This window comes from Centroberyx gerrardi, chromosome 1 (assembly GCF_048128805.1).
Source record: "Centroberyx gerrardi isolate f3 chromosome 1, fCenGer3.hap1.cur.20231027, whole genome shotgun sequence".
Taxonomy (NCBI): Eukaryota; Metazoa; Chordata; class Actinopteri; order Beryciformes; family Berycidae; genus Centroberyx; species Centroberyx gerrardi.
Window position 1 is genome coordinate 19,448,199 of NC_135997.1, and position 18,519 is coordinate 19,466,717.

The following is an 18,519-nucleotide window of genomic DNA, read 5'->3' on the forward strand; positions in this document are numbered from 1 at the left end:
GAAGACATTTTTTCACTCTGAAGTGTATTGAGTGAACATCAGATACAAGGACTGACAATATGTGACAGCTAAACATGACCATTAAATGTATTTTTAATGGTGTAAATTGTTTGTTTACATGGATATTATTGTAAAAACCGGGAGTAAAACAGACCTCCAAAACCTCAAGTGGCATCTTATTCAGTTTAGAGAAAATCCTCCATCATATGTAAAATCCCATGTAAGTTCCAATGTTTGCCATACACAATTTATTTTTGTGTGTGTTTTAATTTCATATTGAAAAATGAAGTTTTCACAGCTCTATTCCAACAAGTATCCTCACTCATCTTCACTGCTCAGTCCCTTTGAATATTGTCTTAGAAGGATTCTGTCTGCTTTCTACCACAACTGGCTTTGGTTAGATTGGGTTCCTACACTTTTCCTACTGAAAAAGACTTTTGGTCAGTGTTCAGTTTGATGTATGCTGATAATGGCTGGGCAATATGATGGTGAACTAGGAAATATCACTGTATAGCTGATGATTATTCACAGAAAACACTTCACAATATGAGACATGACTGTGGGTCTACAGATACAGTATTAGCCAGATGTGTATCAGTATTAAATTACTGTATTTTTTTTTTTTTGCAAACCTTGACAGACTGTTTATGCAAATATCAAATTTTTAAACACCTGGAAATTATCAAATCCATTTTCAATATGTTTCTTGGCTTACCAGACCTATGTAGGAACCCTGATTACAGATTCTATCTTTAGATCATCTCAAAACTTGTCCTGGACCAGTATTACTTTAAAGGCAGCCAGTTGGTTCTTACCTTTACAGCTGGGTTTGGTTTGGTTCCAGGTTCCATCTTTACCACAGCGCAGAACATTCCGTCCAGGTCCTGAAGGTTCCATCAGGTTACCAGGGTTACAGCGGTAGGTCACCGTGCGGTTGAAGGTGAACTCGCGTCCTAAATAGATCCCATTGGCTACTGGCCCCGGGTCTCCACAACTGATCACTAAAGGAGGGACAGGTTTGGACGGGACAGGTCATGTACATCATACTCGGCTCAAAATCTCCTACTCTATTCTACCTTCCCCCAAACGTGCTCCTCTATCTTCTCCCACACGTCCTCCTCTAATTTCCCCAAATCACTTCCCCACCTCATCTGAACAACTTTATCTACCTCCTACCAAGCCTTCTCTTTTACTTCCCTCAAAACCTCCTTGTCTGCCTCGCCTAACCTTTACAACCTCTACAAGGTTTAAAACCTCAACAAACTTACAACAACCTGTGCAGCAGGAGACTGTCCAGTCCATGTCCAATTTATACTACAGTGTCGGGATCCTAAACTAGAATAACAACAATATGCTGACACCAAAACTCCTACTACAGTAGAAGGACTTCTACTAATACAGCTAATGTAACAACTACTACCACTACTACTACTACCAATAACAATAATGATAGTAACACTAGTAATAATAATAAACCTAAAATCATACCAGCACAGTCAGGCGGTTGTCCTGTCCACGTCCCATTAGTTGTGCAGTGTCTGGTGGTCAGGCCTGATGTTTTGAACCCTTCCCAGCATGCATAAGCCACCGAGCTGCCGAAGGTGATGCCATCACTGAAGACAATTCTGCCGTGGGCTGGGGTGCCAGGGTTGCCACACGATACAGCTGGGAAATAATGAAATATAAAGCAACGGTGATTAATTGTGACGATGATAATAATGTGAGCAATAATGTGATGCTGTCACTCAAGGCTGCTCTGCTGTAGGCTGGAATAATAGGATTATCACAGGAGTCAGCTGGAAATAACATAAAAAATGGCCTTGAGGTAGAGAGGCTTATTAATAACCAAAAGGTTGTTGGATTAATGCCCAGCGCTGAATGGAAAGTGTTTTCCAGTTGTGAGCTAGAGGCTGAGCGGTGGCTGGTAATACATCTACAGCACCCACCATCACTGTCAAAGGGCCCTTGAGCAAAGCACTAAGCCCTACGCTGCTCCAGGGACAGTTACTGCCTGTAGAACTGGGAAATGTTGTCTGCTAATATGTGACAGTGCTCTGCATAACACCATCATAGTAAGACGCCCAACATGAATTACCAGTTACTTAGCAATGGTCATGCAAAACAACAATATGGCCTCTGCAATGGCCAATGACCTCGAGTGAAGTATCAAATCCAAGAATTCCAAGTGAATACTTCTGCCTTTGCGGAGAACGTCCTTCCCAGGTCGTCTTGGGGAGAACAAACTTTCAGGAATGTGAGCATGGAGAATGCATATCTACAGTTTAAGGTGGGTTGTGTGCTTGAGATTGCGGCATCAAATAAGACACATTGATGTTCATTTTCCCAGCTGTTTCAACCGGCTCTGTACTATAGCCAGACTCCAGACTACTATACTAGGCTATAGCGCTGTTTATCTGTGCCAGCTAGTTTTGACATAATGAGTCATCCTCATAATCAGTCTTGGGGCTTCCCATTCGTTCTTGTTGGCCAAGCCACCATCCGACGCATCATCAATTTGTTATTTTGTTGGCAAGCAAAATTCTGGGATCTTTATCCAACCTTGGCGTTTTTTGGTTTTTGGAATTGTCCTTGGGCTGTTAGATATTATGTCAAATTTGCCACAGAGGACACAAGAATGCAAACTGGGAAAGACCTTCTGTCTTGCAGTGGCTCTGGTCTGAACTAGTGATCCATCGATCTTTAGGTGCTGGCACAGCATATCGACTTAACAGGCCGGACAGGCATTAGCAACCAACCACAGCACATCTCGCTAATAAGATCATGACAGCTGACAGGCTCTAACAATCAAACACCTATTGATGGGATTCATTAGTTAGAGCCCTTAAAGTGCCCAAGTGTGTGTTTGTGTGTGACAGAGTGTGGGGCGTGTGACGCTTGTTCATGCATGAGTGTGTGCATGTTGCCTATATACACATGTGCAATATGCTGTATGTGCCTGTGTGTGTTATCTGTATAAGAACTGTATGCGTATATGTGTGGCTGTACGCGGCTGTATGAATAATCACTCCGTGTGTGTGTGTGTGTGTGTGTGTGTGGTGTGTGTGTGTGTGTGTGTGTGTATGGACCTCCTTGTGTATGTCTCAGTGATAGATGTTTCATCCTCCCTGAATCAGCCTTAAAACACTATTAGCTTAATGAGAAACAACTGTAGATGGACATAAATAATCAGCACACACACACACACACACACACACACACACACACACAGAGAGTAACAAACCACATTGCAAGTCCTGGCTGAAACTCGTTTAGGAGATATTGATAGATGTGCACACACGCACACACACACACACACACACACACACACACACACACACACCTCTAAGGCCATAGTAAAACTAGAGAGCTAGATTTTATTGTCAGTGATATTAGATTAACGGTTAAAAGGATTCAGTAAAGGCAATAGGTGCATCAAGATGGCTGCTCCCTGGTTTGACTCAAAATCAAAGAATCAAGATTCAGTAGTTAATTGCCAAACAGTCTCAATCAGATACTGTCACGTTTTCCACAAAGTTGGACAATTACTTGTCAGTGCAGCAGGATTTGTCTCTTGATGTCATTACAGTTTAGTAGAGTCTTGGCTCTCTGGGCTCTAGGCGCTCCTGTTCAAGAGTTTTATTCCAAAATGAGATATCGACCATCTGAAAGAACTGACACCTAATCTTGCAGAATGATTGCTGACATGAAAGAAAATTACATTATGGGTAACTAATAAAGTTATGAGTCATCTTAATGCCCCTTTGTTAACAAAATAATAATGTTTCTGAGGATAGCATCATGTATTTTATTTTTTTAAACACTGCTGGATGATACATTTTTTCCCAAAATGGATATATGGCATTCTGGAATTAAATCTTTCACATATTGGCTGTATTTGAACTGTCAAAGATCACAGGAATATTCTATGTGAATTCTGTTTTAGTGTTGATTTCCTGTTTAAGTTATCATGGACTTAATACGGTTCTGTATTCTGTAAGCAGTGCTGGTGTTGGGTCACAGCCACAAAATGGTCTTAAATCATGAACATGGACTGAAATCATGTGACTCACTCTGTCTTCCTACTAACCAACCACACTGAATTACTGCTAGAGCATGGCCCAGCTGTCCAACTGTCTCTAAACTCTGCACTGGGCTAGAACAGAATTGGTGTCAGCAGTATTTTATTCAGCCTGAACATTGTTGGGAACAGTGAAGGTAAGATAGGCAGTAGCTTTGGATCCCAGTGTCTCAAAGTACTATGGGGATCCACTTTAATTTTCCCAAGCCCTATGGATTTCAAGGGAGTCTTTGACAACTGCTGTTGTATAGGATGTAGTTTATTACCATGGTGCTGTGGCAAATCCAACTCAGTCAGAGATTTAGGAGTGAGACACTTCACTCTTCTATATATGTTGTGGTAAAAAAAATACTTTTCTATAAGTCATGTAACTTCTGTCTTGAACAGAATCTAATTAATACAAATAATTAAAAGTTGGAATATTGTGAAATTTTAACTGAATCTCCACGTTTAAGCTGTGACTTTTCACATAGCTCCTATAAACCTCTTATGTCAACTTATAGACGATCGTGTGGATTTCACTGACAAATGAGAAGATTATGAGAGTTAAGTATTGTAAGTTTTTACTTTTGTGTCGTGTGACGATCATGTGAATTTGAGATTATGTGAAAAATCACGGTTGATGTGTGGCGATTCATAGTGGCGATTATACGTTTTTTTTTAACTTCCTGCATGCTTCTCAATAAAGAAGATTCATAATTTATAGAAATACATGTAACTGTGACATTTTATAGTAAACCACATTGTTGTATAAGCAGTGTGACTATGGTCTATTTATGTATTTAATATGCTTTAAGCTATGCTTGCTAATGGTTTAGCTAACTTTAACTAGCAAGTCAAGTAGCCTAATCTTACTGTATTCTCCATAGGAGACATTAAGGCTGGTTAGCTAGTGTGGCTGAGCTGAGATCACATTCAAATAAAATGCTACAATAATTAGGTTCATACTTCATCGCCACAAGTGCTCTGTGGGACCATACAGAATCTGTTTTTTCATTACGTTATTATTATCTTGTACAGCAGTGTTTCCTAAATTCTAGGTCCAGGTGGGTCCTGGGATTAAAACGGGCCTTTAAATGAGACACAGGGAAATGATGATGTTGTATTATGATGTTTCTTAAACAGATACTTCTGCGTATGTTACAGTATGTTGTCATATCCAAGTCCCTATAATATAAGATAGGTTGAATAAAATACTGCAGGCGTTTAGTAAAAAAACAGGGTACATTTCATTTGAATAGCTCGCACAATAGCCTACAAAAATTAATTTGGGTCCCAAGAGAAATTCATGGCTATTGATATTCACTGCTAGAGAATCAAGTTCCATGATGGCACTGATACTGCTATCATCATCAGGATTAAGGGGTTTGTATGGAATTTGTAGTGTAAATTATAATATAGGTGTCTGACATAATGCCTTTTGTTGCATCTTCCTAAAAAGTAAAATTTTCATGTTGATGTGTGGGTCATGTGATTGGTAGTTGCAACGTTTCTTGAATCTGTTTTATCCATTTTTTTATCGATTTATTTCTGATTTTACTCTGTAACCTTTTATATATTGTATCCTCCTGTCCTTCTTGTCTTATGGAGTGAAAAGGGAAACTTTTGCTTAACTTCTATATCTTGTTATAAAATAATAAACATCTGGTTTGTCACATGACCACATCCTCTGTTCCTGTATGGCTCAATGAAACTATGTGCTGGTATTCTATTGGTTGTTCTTTCCACTGTCTCTTATTCTATTGGTTGATTTTAGTGTGCTTATGTGTATATACAGTATATATAGGCATTCAGACATATTGTTTCATAAACCCTGATGAAGGCCACAAGCCGAAAGTAGTTGGTTTTACTAATAAACGTTTGTTCCAGGTACTGCAAGTGTGGCTGGAATCTATTCTTTTCCATGGTTGCCACGGTTCCCACCTTGACAGACAGGCTGCGTGCCGCTCCAGGTTCCGTTGTGGAGGCAGGTTCTCTCGGCCGAGCCAATCAGGCTGTACCCCGCCTCGCAGCTGAAACGCAACAGGCTCTTGGTTTTAAACTCTTCCCCTCCCAGACGGGCACCATGGGGAGGCACCCCGGGGTCTCCACAAACTCCTGGACTTACACCTGTGGAGAGAAAGAGACAAAAAAGTTTATACACACAGACAGCCAGGCAAAACACACACATGCACAAAAAAGCATAGGTAATGTCAGTCTCATATTTTTGTTGCTGAAAATGCTCTTTGTCTACTCTTTGTCTACTCAGTGTCTCTTTTCTTCTTTCACACACACTGACACACACACACACACACTCATGCATACACTCACCCACAAACCAAAAACAGGTGAAGTGTACTTTGCATTTAGGCTGTACCAGATTGTTCTCGCATTAAAAGCACTGAGCGTGTTACAATATTAGCAGCTTAAATTCCATCGGTGGGGATTTGGGAGTTTAACAGGCTACACAGCTCAGGATGCAGCCTCTTGCATCTCAATGAGGTTTTCAGCTGCAGGATGGATTCTGCCCTGCTGAGTGTTCTGCGTCGAGGCCTATTGCATTTCAGCTGTTGAGATAGATGATGTTGAGTCTGCACATAATCGGCTGTGGTGTTGCGGGCTGCGTGTAAGCCTACTGTTGAGCAACACTTGCTACCTGAGTGACATACCTACACTCTCCCCACTCCCTTCCCCTGCCTGTTTTAAACACATACAAGTCAGGCTGCTACACAGGCACACAGCCCAGATTAATAATAACACAAGAGAAAAGTGACATCAATTCCTTTCTACTGGTAAATGAGTACAGTACTCTGATATTAATAATGAGATACTTGATTGATCCTCATAGGGAAATTCTCTTTCTGCCTCCCCAGAGATCAGAGCACAAGGTCAGTTCACTATCAATATATAGATTTTTTCAAAGTGTTGATTTACTTATTTACTTAAGAAGGTTAATATTCTTCTATGATGTCATGACCAATATTGATTAATGATGAAAATAAATGATATTGATGATTCAGACCAAACAATATGTTAACAATATATTGTATAATATACTAGGGTAATATATTATAATATATTGAGAAATATGGATGTAATTTTAATAAATACAGAAAAAAAGTTAACATGAATATATTTTTTATCTTGTGTAAATGTTTTCTTTGGGGCTTGGCCAAATAGTTGAAGGATGATGTCTCTAACCATCAGGGGTGTCTTTAGACCCTTTCAGTGTGGCATATGCCCTGGTAATATTTGGATTTTGCCCCGGTAAAACAATCATGGAAACTTAATATGTTTTTCCATTGTGTCCAACAACATGTCAAGAGTAAGTGTGGCCAATTTGGTGATAACTTGTATAACGGCTCAGCTTAGCCCCAATGCTGACCACTATTGCTGTCTGATGAATGGTTGGACTACTAAGATACAAAACAAATGGCTTGGTAATGAAATTCTTCTGGAGCGGAGAAGAGGTGATGTCAGAGACAGGACAGAAGTCAGGGACAATGACAGATGTAAGGCTTGCTACAGTCTATCAGTTAGTTAGTTAGCTAACTGACATTAAATTCAAACATTTTCTCATGCTATGCAGTTCCATAAAAGTGAAAAGCATAAATGTTAAGGAAAGTAAATGTTGTTCAATCTTGGTGCAGTTGCAGTTTTATGTTGGCTACATTTCGGCCCCAGTGTCATTTCACATGTTGTGATGTCGCTGTAGTGAGCGATAATCTTCAGCTACAGCATGTAGTGGCAGTTGACAAACTGGCACTGCCACTGTCTGCATGCAGCTACTGACCACAAACTAAAATCCAATCAAATAAATCAGGAAATGGTTTGGAATTTAGAAATGAAAATGTCTCTTGAAAATGTCATTCAAATTTCCCTGACCATTCCAGTTAGTAGCTGTGGTTGTTATACAGCACAGCTTAGGCTGCAGGTGACATGAAGCAATACATTGAATTTCACACTGAATTTCCTGTGTGAGACGGCTCAGTCTAATGGGACTGAAAACACTTACTGCAGGAGATCTGATGATTCTGGTACTTTTCAAATGGCCCAGCCTGTTTCAGCTGTCTGTTAGTCTCTGACTAAAGAGGCTGCAATGTTCAGTTGACTGATCATTGAATTTTTATTTTGGGTAATGTTTATTTTTGCTTTTTTTTTTTTTTATGTGGCCTGATTTGTGTATAGCATGTGTTGGTGAGCTGCTACTTGTGCCTGGAGATTAGGGTTGTCACGATACGATAACATTTTGAACTTCGATGCAATACCAGTAAAATGTCCATTCAATTTTATTTAAAAAACAAACAAAAACAAAACATTACTCACTACTCACCTTAGGCATACAAAATAGGATAGCATTTTCTCCTATTTTTTCTGATAGCAAAACAATAGCTTTTCACCCTTGAACATGGTTTCAAGGTAATTTGAAGCAGGCAAGGCAAAAGCTGACAAGTTAAAAGTACAACAAAAGTGCTACCAACTCTGTAATCTTCTTTAAAATCACTGTCAGTGTGAGTAGCTCACTCCTACAGAGCAGAGCACAAAAGACTGGTCACTCAAGTAAAAACAGAAGAGGTTCTATTCAAAAGAGAGACCAATTTAAACAGTGAAAGAGTAACGGTTAGTTATACAGTTTGACAGTGTGGTCCTCAATCAGCCGTGACCGCCTGCTGGTCTGCCATCATGTCTGACAAAGTTATTCAATGTGACACTAAAGACGGCACAGAGTATGTGAGAGGAAAGACTGAGTTAGAGGTGAGAGGCGGGGCTGCTCCATGTGGGCTGTGTGTGTGTGTGTGTGTGTGAGAGAGAGACTGTGTGTGTCTTTCCCTCACTCTGTGTGTGCCTGTGTGTGTCTGAGCGCTTTGCAAAATACAGGCTCCTGTTTTTTTTTTTTTTTTTTTTCGTTGTTCAGTTCGAGGAGTCAAATTGTGGTCCCGTTTCGTGCGAAAGAGCGAGGCTGGTATCGAATGAATGGTGCACTGGATATTGATATTGTTTCAAAAATCCCGAATCAATACTTTTGACAACCCTACTGGAGATATATATAAACAAACACTTTCGACAAACAAAGCTGAACAGTATCTCTCGTCATTTTGTCTTTGATATATAGTTCCCTACTGTTGGCGCCCTCGATAAAAATGCTATGGGTATGGGTATGCAAAACTGACAAACTTGTTAAGTTATTTTATCTTGTATCCAGACTTTTCAAGCTTATTTTAGCTTATTCTTTTAGTGAAATCATCTTACTGCACTGGCAGATTCTTTTACCAGTTTCAACGAATTTGTTTTTGTTTTTTTTCAGGATAATGTGAAATTGTCTTGAGAAGAGAAAGTTTCTTGTTTCAAGATTTTCTTCATTGTTTTATGTTGATTTCTTGAAAGAAGTCATTTTGGCATGTGTCATGTGAAATTTATTGAAACCAGCAAGATTATCTGCCAGTACAGTTTGACTGAAAACTTGCTTGATAGATCTGGAAACAAGATAAAATCACTGGACAGCTTGTCATTTTTTGCAGTGTGCTGATCTTGGCGTAGCTTTAGACTTGATTTTTACGGATGTGAATAATGCTTTAAATTTAGCAACACCCTTGCAACCCAGCAGGCCAAACTGCTATGCCTTTTGGCACAGTGTAAAACATGTATGACTGTAACTGACTACATATCCAAGCTCTGAGGTATTCTACCAGCTGAAAACCATTGGGCATGCAGATGTTTAGGACAGGGTGCCTTTACCCGTGCAGTACGGCGGTGCCCCGCTCCATGTGCCGTCCTCCTGACAGTAGCGTGTGGCGTTACCCACCAGCACCCCTCCAGGCAGACAGGAGTACTGCAGCACTGAACCGTGCGTCCAGCTGTGGGCTCCAGACATGACTGCATTAGGGGGGACTCCGGGGTCACCACAGGAAATAGCTACAGAGACAGATTGAGAGAGAGGGTGTTAGTGTGTGTGTGTGTGTGTGTGTGTGTGTGTGTGTTCAACTATGGATTCCAGATACTACTGCATTAGGTGGTACAGCTGGGTCATGGCAGGAGATAGTTAGAGAGAGAGGGTGACAGCAAGGGAAGGGGAGGGTGTGTGTGTGTGTGTGTGTGTGTGTGTGTGTGTGCATGTCAAACTGCAGGTTCCAGATGCTACTGCATTAGGGAGCACACATGGGTCCCCACAGGAAATAGAGAGAGAGAGAGACAGAGAGAGAGAGAGAGAGAGAGACAGAGACAGAGAGAGAGAGAGACAGAGACAGAGAGAGAGAGAGAGAGAGAGAGAGAGAGAGAGAGAGAGAGAGACAGAGAGAGACACAGAGAGAGAGAGAGAGACAGAGAGAGAGAGAGAGAGACAGAGAGAGACACAGAGAGAGACACAGAGAGAGAGACAGAGAGAGAGAGAGAGAGAGAGAGAGAGAGAGCAGTATAACCAATCTCATCTCAAATTTATATTCAGTTCAGCTAGAAAACACAGACAGAGGATGTCTCCTTCTCCCCTCGTGTAGAAAATATATCCCGACCCCAGGATCAAGCCTAAGCACTGATAATGCATCGCACAGTGTCAAAACTCTGGGCATCAATGAAAAAAAAAAAAAAATCAACTAGTTTTTTCTTCAATTTCGGAAAAATTGACTTTTTACAGAATAGAGGTTTCTGGAGGACACAGATATGAAACTGCTCTCAATTTTCTATTTCTTCCAAATTGTCTGGTCCTCTGATATCTCCCCTCACCCCCAAATTGCATTACTCCCTCTTCTCCTTGCCCCCCCCACAACCAGCCCACCCCAGCCACCCCCCACCCACCCCAGCCCCCCCCCACCCACCCCAGCCCCCCCTCAATTTTCCGATAAGACCTTGTCTCTGGCATGTAATCCTTGATGCTCAGACCTCAGTCTCACTACCTCTCTCTCTCTCTCTGATTCCCCATCTCTACTTCTCTGTTATTGTGTCCTTCTCATTCTGTCCGTCCTTCTCTGTCTGTTTCCCATTCTGTCTTTCTCTCTCCGTCTCTCTGAATCCGTCTTTCTCTCTCGCTCTCTCCCTTCCTGTCTCTCTCTAGTTTAATCTCTATGTTTCTATCAGCCAAGGGTGCTCTCCGACAATAAAGCCTGCTGCCCTAAGAGACACATGCTCACCTCTATCTCTTACACACACACACTTGCACTCACACTTTTAGACCTCTCTTTCTTATTCTCTCACCCTCTTTTATGATTACTTCCCTCTCCTTTTCTCCCTAAAACCCTTTCTTATTCTATCTGCCGTTCTCTTATTCTCCCCTCACCTTCCTCCCAGTGCCTCTTCAAGCCATTTCACACCTCAAATAGCTTTTCCTGGGAAATATAAAGACAAATAAATAGGAATCCATCTACCTATGACTATTCGCACTCTGCATGCTAAACTTTCGTAGCCGTTTTTTTAAATTTCTTTTTCCAGAATCCCATAGAGTTTGACCTGTAGTCAACAGGGCAAATATTTGCATATTGGTGTGAAACAATCTATTATTCTCTCTCTCTTTCTGTCTTTTTGCCTCTGTCTCATTTGTCTTCCTAACTCTGTCTTGCCAGTGTCTCTCCCAATTCAAATAAAAATGCTTGAACAATATTACCAATTACCAAACAATCTCTCCCTCCTTGTCCCTCCTTTCCTCGGACTCTCTCTCTACTCCTTCCCTTTACCAGCCTTCAACAAAGAATTGTGTTTCTCTGCGCTCCAAAACCCCGACCTCCTCCCCTCCCCATCCATACCTAGGCAGCGTGGGATTGGTCGGTCCCAGCGTCCATCATGCTGACAGGTGAGGAGGGCGGAGCCCAGCAGGTAGAAGCCTCGTTTACAGTGGATCGCCACAGTCACGCCGTAGCTGAAGACTTCCGGGTAACGTAGTCCAGACTGACGCACACCATTCTCCACCTGGCCAGGGTCTGAACAGTTCACCACTACGACAGAAGAGAAAAGAACCCACAGTTAACCCAGTAACACTGTTAGACACGAGAACATACTCAAACCTATACTATTAGTTCTTATAGACAGAAACATTTTTCCCCCTGGCCTGTGTCCCAATGGTTCACAACTGGATATACAGTATACTACTACTACAACTATTACTGCTAATACTACTACTAATACTATTTGAGAGAAGAGAAGAGAAGAAAAGAGAAGAGAAGAGAAGAGAAGAGAAGAGAAGAGAAGAGAAGAGAAGAGACAAAACAGAAGACTAAACTAAACACTTAACATTGGATTGTGCAAGTTCCAAAAGTTTACCCTTTAAAGACAAGTCAAGAACCTACCTGAATACACCTAAAATTTGAATTTCCAAAAAATGGTAAGCTGTGAAGTCAGTTGCGTATGTCAAGATCAGAACAGAATCAAATAAAAAGGCAGTAGAGCCCAACTGTTAATAATAACACTGGGACACAAAAGAACCTGCTCTGATTAAAACTGCTCTCAACATGACCAGTGCTGGGACACTTTACAGAAGGGGCGGCAGGGAACCGAACATAATGTTAGGACACTAAACCCCAAATCACCATGTGTTAAAAATTGAGAATGTTCTGCCAAACTGCAGACAACTGCTCTCTGTTCTGTCACGCTCTATTCTGGTCTCTACTCTTCTGCTCTTTTTGTCCCCCATGATGAAAATTTCGGACGCCACTGATCAGATTTTGACAAAGCTTAAGGGAATGATGCGCGTCATTGCTCCATTTTGCATTCTTAAAGTTGCACTGATTGGCCAAAGGGGGGCGCTACAATGTTTGTTTAATTGTCTGTACGTCACGCACAATATCTTAGACGCCACTGATCAGATTTTCACGAAACTTAAGGGAATGGCGCGTCTCATTGCTCCATTCTGCATTCTTAAAATTGCACTGATTGGCGTAAGGGGGCGCTACAATGTTTGTTTACTTGTTGGATTTTGGCAAAACTTGGGGGAATGACGCATCTCACCACTGCGTCCTCACATTTTCAAAATTACTCTGACCAGCCCAAGGGGGGGCACTACATCATCTGTCCACTCATCCATGTGTCATGCACAATATCACAGACACAACTAATCCAATTTTGAGAAAACACAGGGAATGATGCATCTCATCGCTGCATTCCAGCCGGCAAAATTACACCGATTGGCCCAAGGGGGAACTACAATTACAGCTCCAAACAAGGTGACATATTTGTTACTGATTGGCCCAGACAGGGACCATCAATCGTGGGGGACAACATGTTTACTGCCTTGTTTGTCCTGTCTTGTCCTGTCCCATTCTGTTGAGTTCTCTTCAGTTTTCTACTCTGTTCTACTCCCTTTTATTCTGCTCTGCTCTGTTCTCTGGATGGATGCCAGTCTACATTCAATAAGAGTGCAGTTTTCTCTTCCACATGTCACAGGGGAGACTGACATTCACTCACATTCAAGTCCATGGGGGACACTGGTGTGTGTGTGTGTGTGTGTGTGTGTGAATGTGTGTGTGTGTCTGGCACCCCTGTGGGAACAAAGAAAGTTTCAGTCTCATAATTGACAGCTGCTGCTGGGAGGGAGAGAGCGAGAGAGGGGAGAAGGAAGAGAAAGCGAGGGAGGCAGACAGAGCAAGCAAGCGAGAATGAATTCCTTGAATGGAAAACCCATGCGAGCAACTATGTAATATCGATCTGCTCCTATGACTGCGCAGTATCTGTGTGTGTGTCTGTCTGTAAAAGTGTGTGTGTCTGTGAGGGTGTGTGTTTGTGAGTGTTACAGCATATCATGACTGTTACACTAAAACAGGTCTAGGGAGACTTGCAGTGAAACGACCATGCATGGTTAGTGGACAGGAGAAGAATGTGTCTGTGGCCATGTGTGTGTGTGTGTGTGTGTGTATGTGTGTGTGTCTAGTTACAGTATTTATGAATTTGCTAGTATATTATAGATACACATGGACCATCCAGGTTGTTGCACAATACAGCTAACTGGCAAGTGCTGATGCCAGTCTGTCTCTTCTTAATTTTACAGTCTGTTGACAGCAGACCTGGGCAAAAACCTTAAAGTTGACAAACAAGTTTTTCCCGCTTAGCCCAAACTCTGACTTTTTTGTTCTGAACACAAAACAGTGTTGAGACAATGGAAAAACCTTGCAGTATTTAGATCTTATGTACACTAATCTGAAGAGTTTATTCAAATAAACCATTGACAGTAACATGTGCATGTGTAACTCTGTGTACAGTGTGTGTGTGTGTGTGTGTGTGTGTGTGTGTGTGTGTGTGTGTGCGTGCGTGCGTGCATGTGTGTGTCTAGTTACAGTATTTATGAATTTGCTAGTATATTATAGATGCACACGGACCATCCATGTTGTTGCACAATACAGCTAACTGGCAAGTGCTGATGCCAGTCTGTCTCTTCTTAATTTTGTGTGTGTGCGTGTGTGTGTGTGTGTGTGTGTGTGTGTGTGTGTGTGTGTTTATACCTCTGCAGACAGGTAGGGGGCTGCTCCATTGTCCGTTGAGTCGGCACTGAGCACGAGCATTTCCATGGAGAGTGTAACCTCGGTTACAGGTGAAGTTAACGACGTCATTAAGGTTGAACTCGCTGCCATTGGTCCGCCCGTTGGCCGGGTTGCCGGGGTGACCACAGGTGATCGCTGGTGACAGGTACAGAGAAGTATGGTGAGAGACTGGGGTGGGGAAAAATGTTGATGCAGTACTGTGATATTTTCCACCTCTGCAATGCATCAGAACATAATGAGGCTCTCGAAAGTGGAAGATGTAGTCATTGAAAGAGTGATTTAAAGTCTGAAAGGCCTTGAATTTCATCTAATAAGTGATTCATATTTTTTTTCTCATATGTGTAATGGATTTCAACATTGTGAGGGATATAGTTTCAGCTTTTCACATGAAATAAAAGAATTATAAATTATATTATATTGCAGTTGAATTGCAATAGTTATGGTATCATAAAGTGCTTACGGACGCAGACGGGTGTCGTTCCAGACCACCGATGATCCTGTTGACAGATTCTGACCGAAGTGCCGATGAGCCGATATCCCAGCATGCATTGGTACACCACCGTGTCACGGTAACTGGAGCCATCTCCACTAATGTGGCCGTTGACTATGGGGTCTGGGGAATCACAGTGACCAGCTAGAAGAGACAAAATGATAGGGATTAATACGAGAAAAACAACTTAAACTCTCTTTCCCTTTAAAAACACCCATGCTACCTCATTGTTCCAATACTTTAGGCCTTAAAAGACCAACTCTAGCTCACTGTCTCAACAGTTAGGCTTTAGAAAGGCAAACTTTGCTACTGTAACTGTCTCAATACTCATACTTTTGAATGTCAGGGGAGGGATGTCAGCTGCGTGACCTGCAAATCATCTTTCCAAGCCTGCACAGCTCAACGATTGAAGCCCTATCCATGCAGCAATGATGGATGCACTCGGAGTCCATTAAAATCAGCACATTTAAACACTTTCTTGGCCTTCTGAGTGGCCTAGAAGTGCCGCATTCTTTGATGATTCTTGAGCACATAAATGGCAGGACACATCTTGATAGCTTAGTTTTGGAGAGTCTTTGAATTGCTTTCAAAGCCATTCCAATTGTTCAGACCAATCAACAGCGTGGCACAGTCTAATTCCTGTCCTTCATGTTTTTGTGACTCCACAATTCATAATCTATTTGATGAATTTAGCATTTATTACAGTTTTTTCCCCAATTGATTTGGCACATCTCTTCAAGCTAAGCTCCATGTGCTCTCACAACAGTTAACACGGTCATCTAAACCCTTGATCATTTTGCAAAACTGATTGTAGATTTTTGTTGTTTTTATGCAAAATTCAAAACTAAACCTAGCATTTTCCATCCACTACACACAAATCTCTCCAAACTAATTTCCATCCTGTCAGAATAGTTAACCCAGCTGTCTAAACTCTTACCTCATACCTGACAGAAATAAAACAGTTGATAATGAAGAGTCATTGCTTATAATAGAAGAGTCACTGCAATAAACAGGTTTGTGGTTTCTTTTGAAGCAAACTATGATTGATTGTGTTCATCAATACTTCTAGCTCCTTATCACAAATGTGTAAAAATGCCACATGAAACAAAAAAAATTACATATTATAGTATTTCCAAAATTGTGAGGAACAGACAATTTGCTTACTGTAGAGGAAAATATTTCATCAATGAATTATGGATAAAATTAATTGTGGAAAAAAACAGGATTGTGGAACTTGAAAAACTTGAGAAACATGTTTTCTCATTAGTATTCCTGTGTGAATACAGCTGAAAATATGATCTAGTCAATAGATAATGTGTGTAGTTTTGATGTCAGTATTTGTTTTCTATAATGATGTTATCTGAAAAGGAAGCAACACTTATTTCTGTTTTGAGTCTTTTGATGGCTGTGTTAACTGTTTTGAGAGCGTGAACCTTAGTTTAGAGAAATATGTCAGATCACTAGAGAAAAACTGTAATATGCATAATTCTTGTTTTATATCAAGAAAACGATGGGAGCACTAGACATATTGTAGACACCTTGTTTTGGATGCATAAAGAAAGATGTGTATGAAAGGACTTAAGGTAGCATCAGAATCCATGAATCATAATGAGAAGGTGGCCACGCTTTGATTTATATATTCATCACCTCAAGTGTGCATCCTGCATGAGGCCACTTATTCCCGCATGTAACTCCAGGGCTGGAATTACTGGAGTGGAGTGCGCATGTAAACACCGACTTAATCACTACTGCGCAGTGCTTAACTGAAGGTCTAAATCGAGCCCTTAATGTATTGAGTAATAAAATGTCTCAACAGTATATCATTCGAGTTACTGAGGCATGTGCAGAGTTTATCCCATTTATTGCTGGTTCAGTTTCCAAGGAACTTACCTAGACATCTGCAGCGACCTCATGTATCAATGAAGCTCATATATAAATGTGTACTTTGCGTACACAGGGGATTAGATATATCAGATACTGTGTACTGGCAAATGCAAATCAGTTCAACCCTTTGATTATTGTAAGGGCCTATTGTATTTCATTTACAGCAAATGTACCCCATTTTCAGTTTCCATTCATTCACACCAATTCACCTATTGGATGTACTTCCATTATTCATCACCATGTTCATTTTTTTCCCACACCACAAGCCCATGAGTATGCTTGATTACTATGCCGAAGGGAAATTACATGAATTATCACACTTTAGAACTTGCCAGGGCACCCAGAAGCAGCCTACCGTAGGTTTAGACAGACCACAGCACAGTGTATACTGGTACAAATGATCACATTCACCGCTAGTTCAGTTTTAATGGGCCTTACCTAGACACCTGGTCTCTGCTCCACTCCACAGCCCGTTAGCGCCACACTCTCTGACATGTGACCCCACCAGTGTGTAACCATGGTTACACATAAAGATTGCGGTAGCTCCGAACGTGGTCAACGTCCCCAGTTTGGTACCGAAGGGTGGAGAAGGAAGCTCACCACAGGAGATGACTAATTAATAAAACAAATATGATAAGATCACATGCAATTATTGATAGATAACAGCAGTTACAAATTACATAACATTCTGGCTCTACTGGTATAATTATAGCCTTCAGTGTTTTGCAAACTCTGGGTAGGAACTAAAAGGTGGGTCATAAGAAGCTGTGAAAAGCTGGTGGCTATATTACGCTTCAAAAACCTTCCCAAGTCAATGTAATTTAACGTAGGCTGAATAAAATACTTAAGGCTAGAAGATTAGCATCCTGAATTTAAACAGGGTAAATTTTGTTTGGTTGGCCTATACAACATCTGACTAAATCAGATTTGGGTCATAAGATTTTTTTTAAAATATCCTCAGAGACAAAGTTTGAAAACCACCTGCCAACTTTAAGCATACAGACTTCCTGCACATCACTTCTGGCACTGGAGTCTCACTACAGTGTTATGCTGCCAAATCCTTCTAAGCTGCTGCAACGTAAGTTAGGTCAATTGAAATACTGGATCATGAAAAAATAAAGAAAAAAAATTTAAAATGTGGTGAGATGAAGTTTGAAAACCATTGGTCTAATACAGACTCAATTTTTAATCATTTTTTAAACTTTTCTTCAAGTGTACACATTCCATTTTTTCAGTGGAATGTCATATATTATGCAATACTAAGAAATTCTGTAGCCTATTGGAAAGTTTTCAAAGTCGTGATGTTCTCTTACAACTTGCCTTTATGAAATAAGTAGCAAAGGCACATTGCAGAGTAACATTGTGTGTGACAAGCAAATCTTCCACTATGGCCCACATATACTCCACATTTAGGAAGGATAGGCTATATTCTTTTTAAAATAGTTATCCCAGTCCCAAGACACTGTGCAGTGGTTAAGACCCGAAGGCATTTGGAACCACTCTGCTAACTTGTTTCAATAAAGACAAAAAAAAAATAATACTAAGGGGAGTAGATAAATGTGTAGATCCTCCGCCCAAAGACAGGAGTAGGTTTAGCACAGTACTTTTGTTCCAGGTGTCATTTGCAAGCAAGG

The 18,519-nt window shown here is 41.0% G+C and overlaps 1 protein-coding gene across 1 annotated transcript in view; it reads right to left on the reverse strand.

Moving 5' to 3' along the window:
* Positions 1 to 18,519, reverse strand: part of csmd1b (CUB and Sushi multiple domains 1b) — a 326,361-nt gene that overhangs the window by 19,594 nt on the left and 288,248 nt on the right. The window contains exons 54-61 of the mRNA XM_078284417.1: positions 17,324 to 17,497; positions 14,972 to 15,145; positions 14,473 to 14,646; positions 11,788 to 11,976; positions 9,794 to 9,970; positions 6,002 to 6,187; positions 1,489 to 1,665; positions 816 to 1,001 (exon numbers count right to left, since the gene is read on the reverse strand). Coding sequence (XP_078140543.1) covers positions 816 to 1,001; positions 1,489 to 1,665; positions 6,002 to 6,187; positions 9,794 to 9,970; positions 11,788 to 11,976; positions 14,473 to 14,646; positions 14,972 to 15,145; positions 17,324 to 17,497 — 1,437 coding nt within the window. The remainder of the gene's footprint in view (positions 1 to 815; positions 1,002 to 1,488; positions 1,666 to 6,001; positions 6,188 to 9,793; positions 9,971 to 11,787; positions 11,977 to 14,472; positions 14,647 to 14,971; positions 15,146 to 17,323; positions 17,498 to 18,519) is intronic.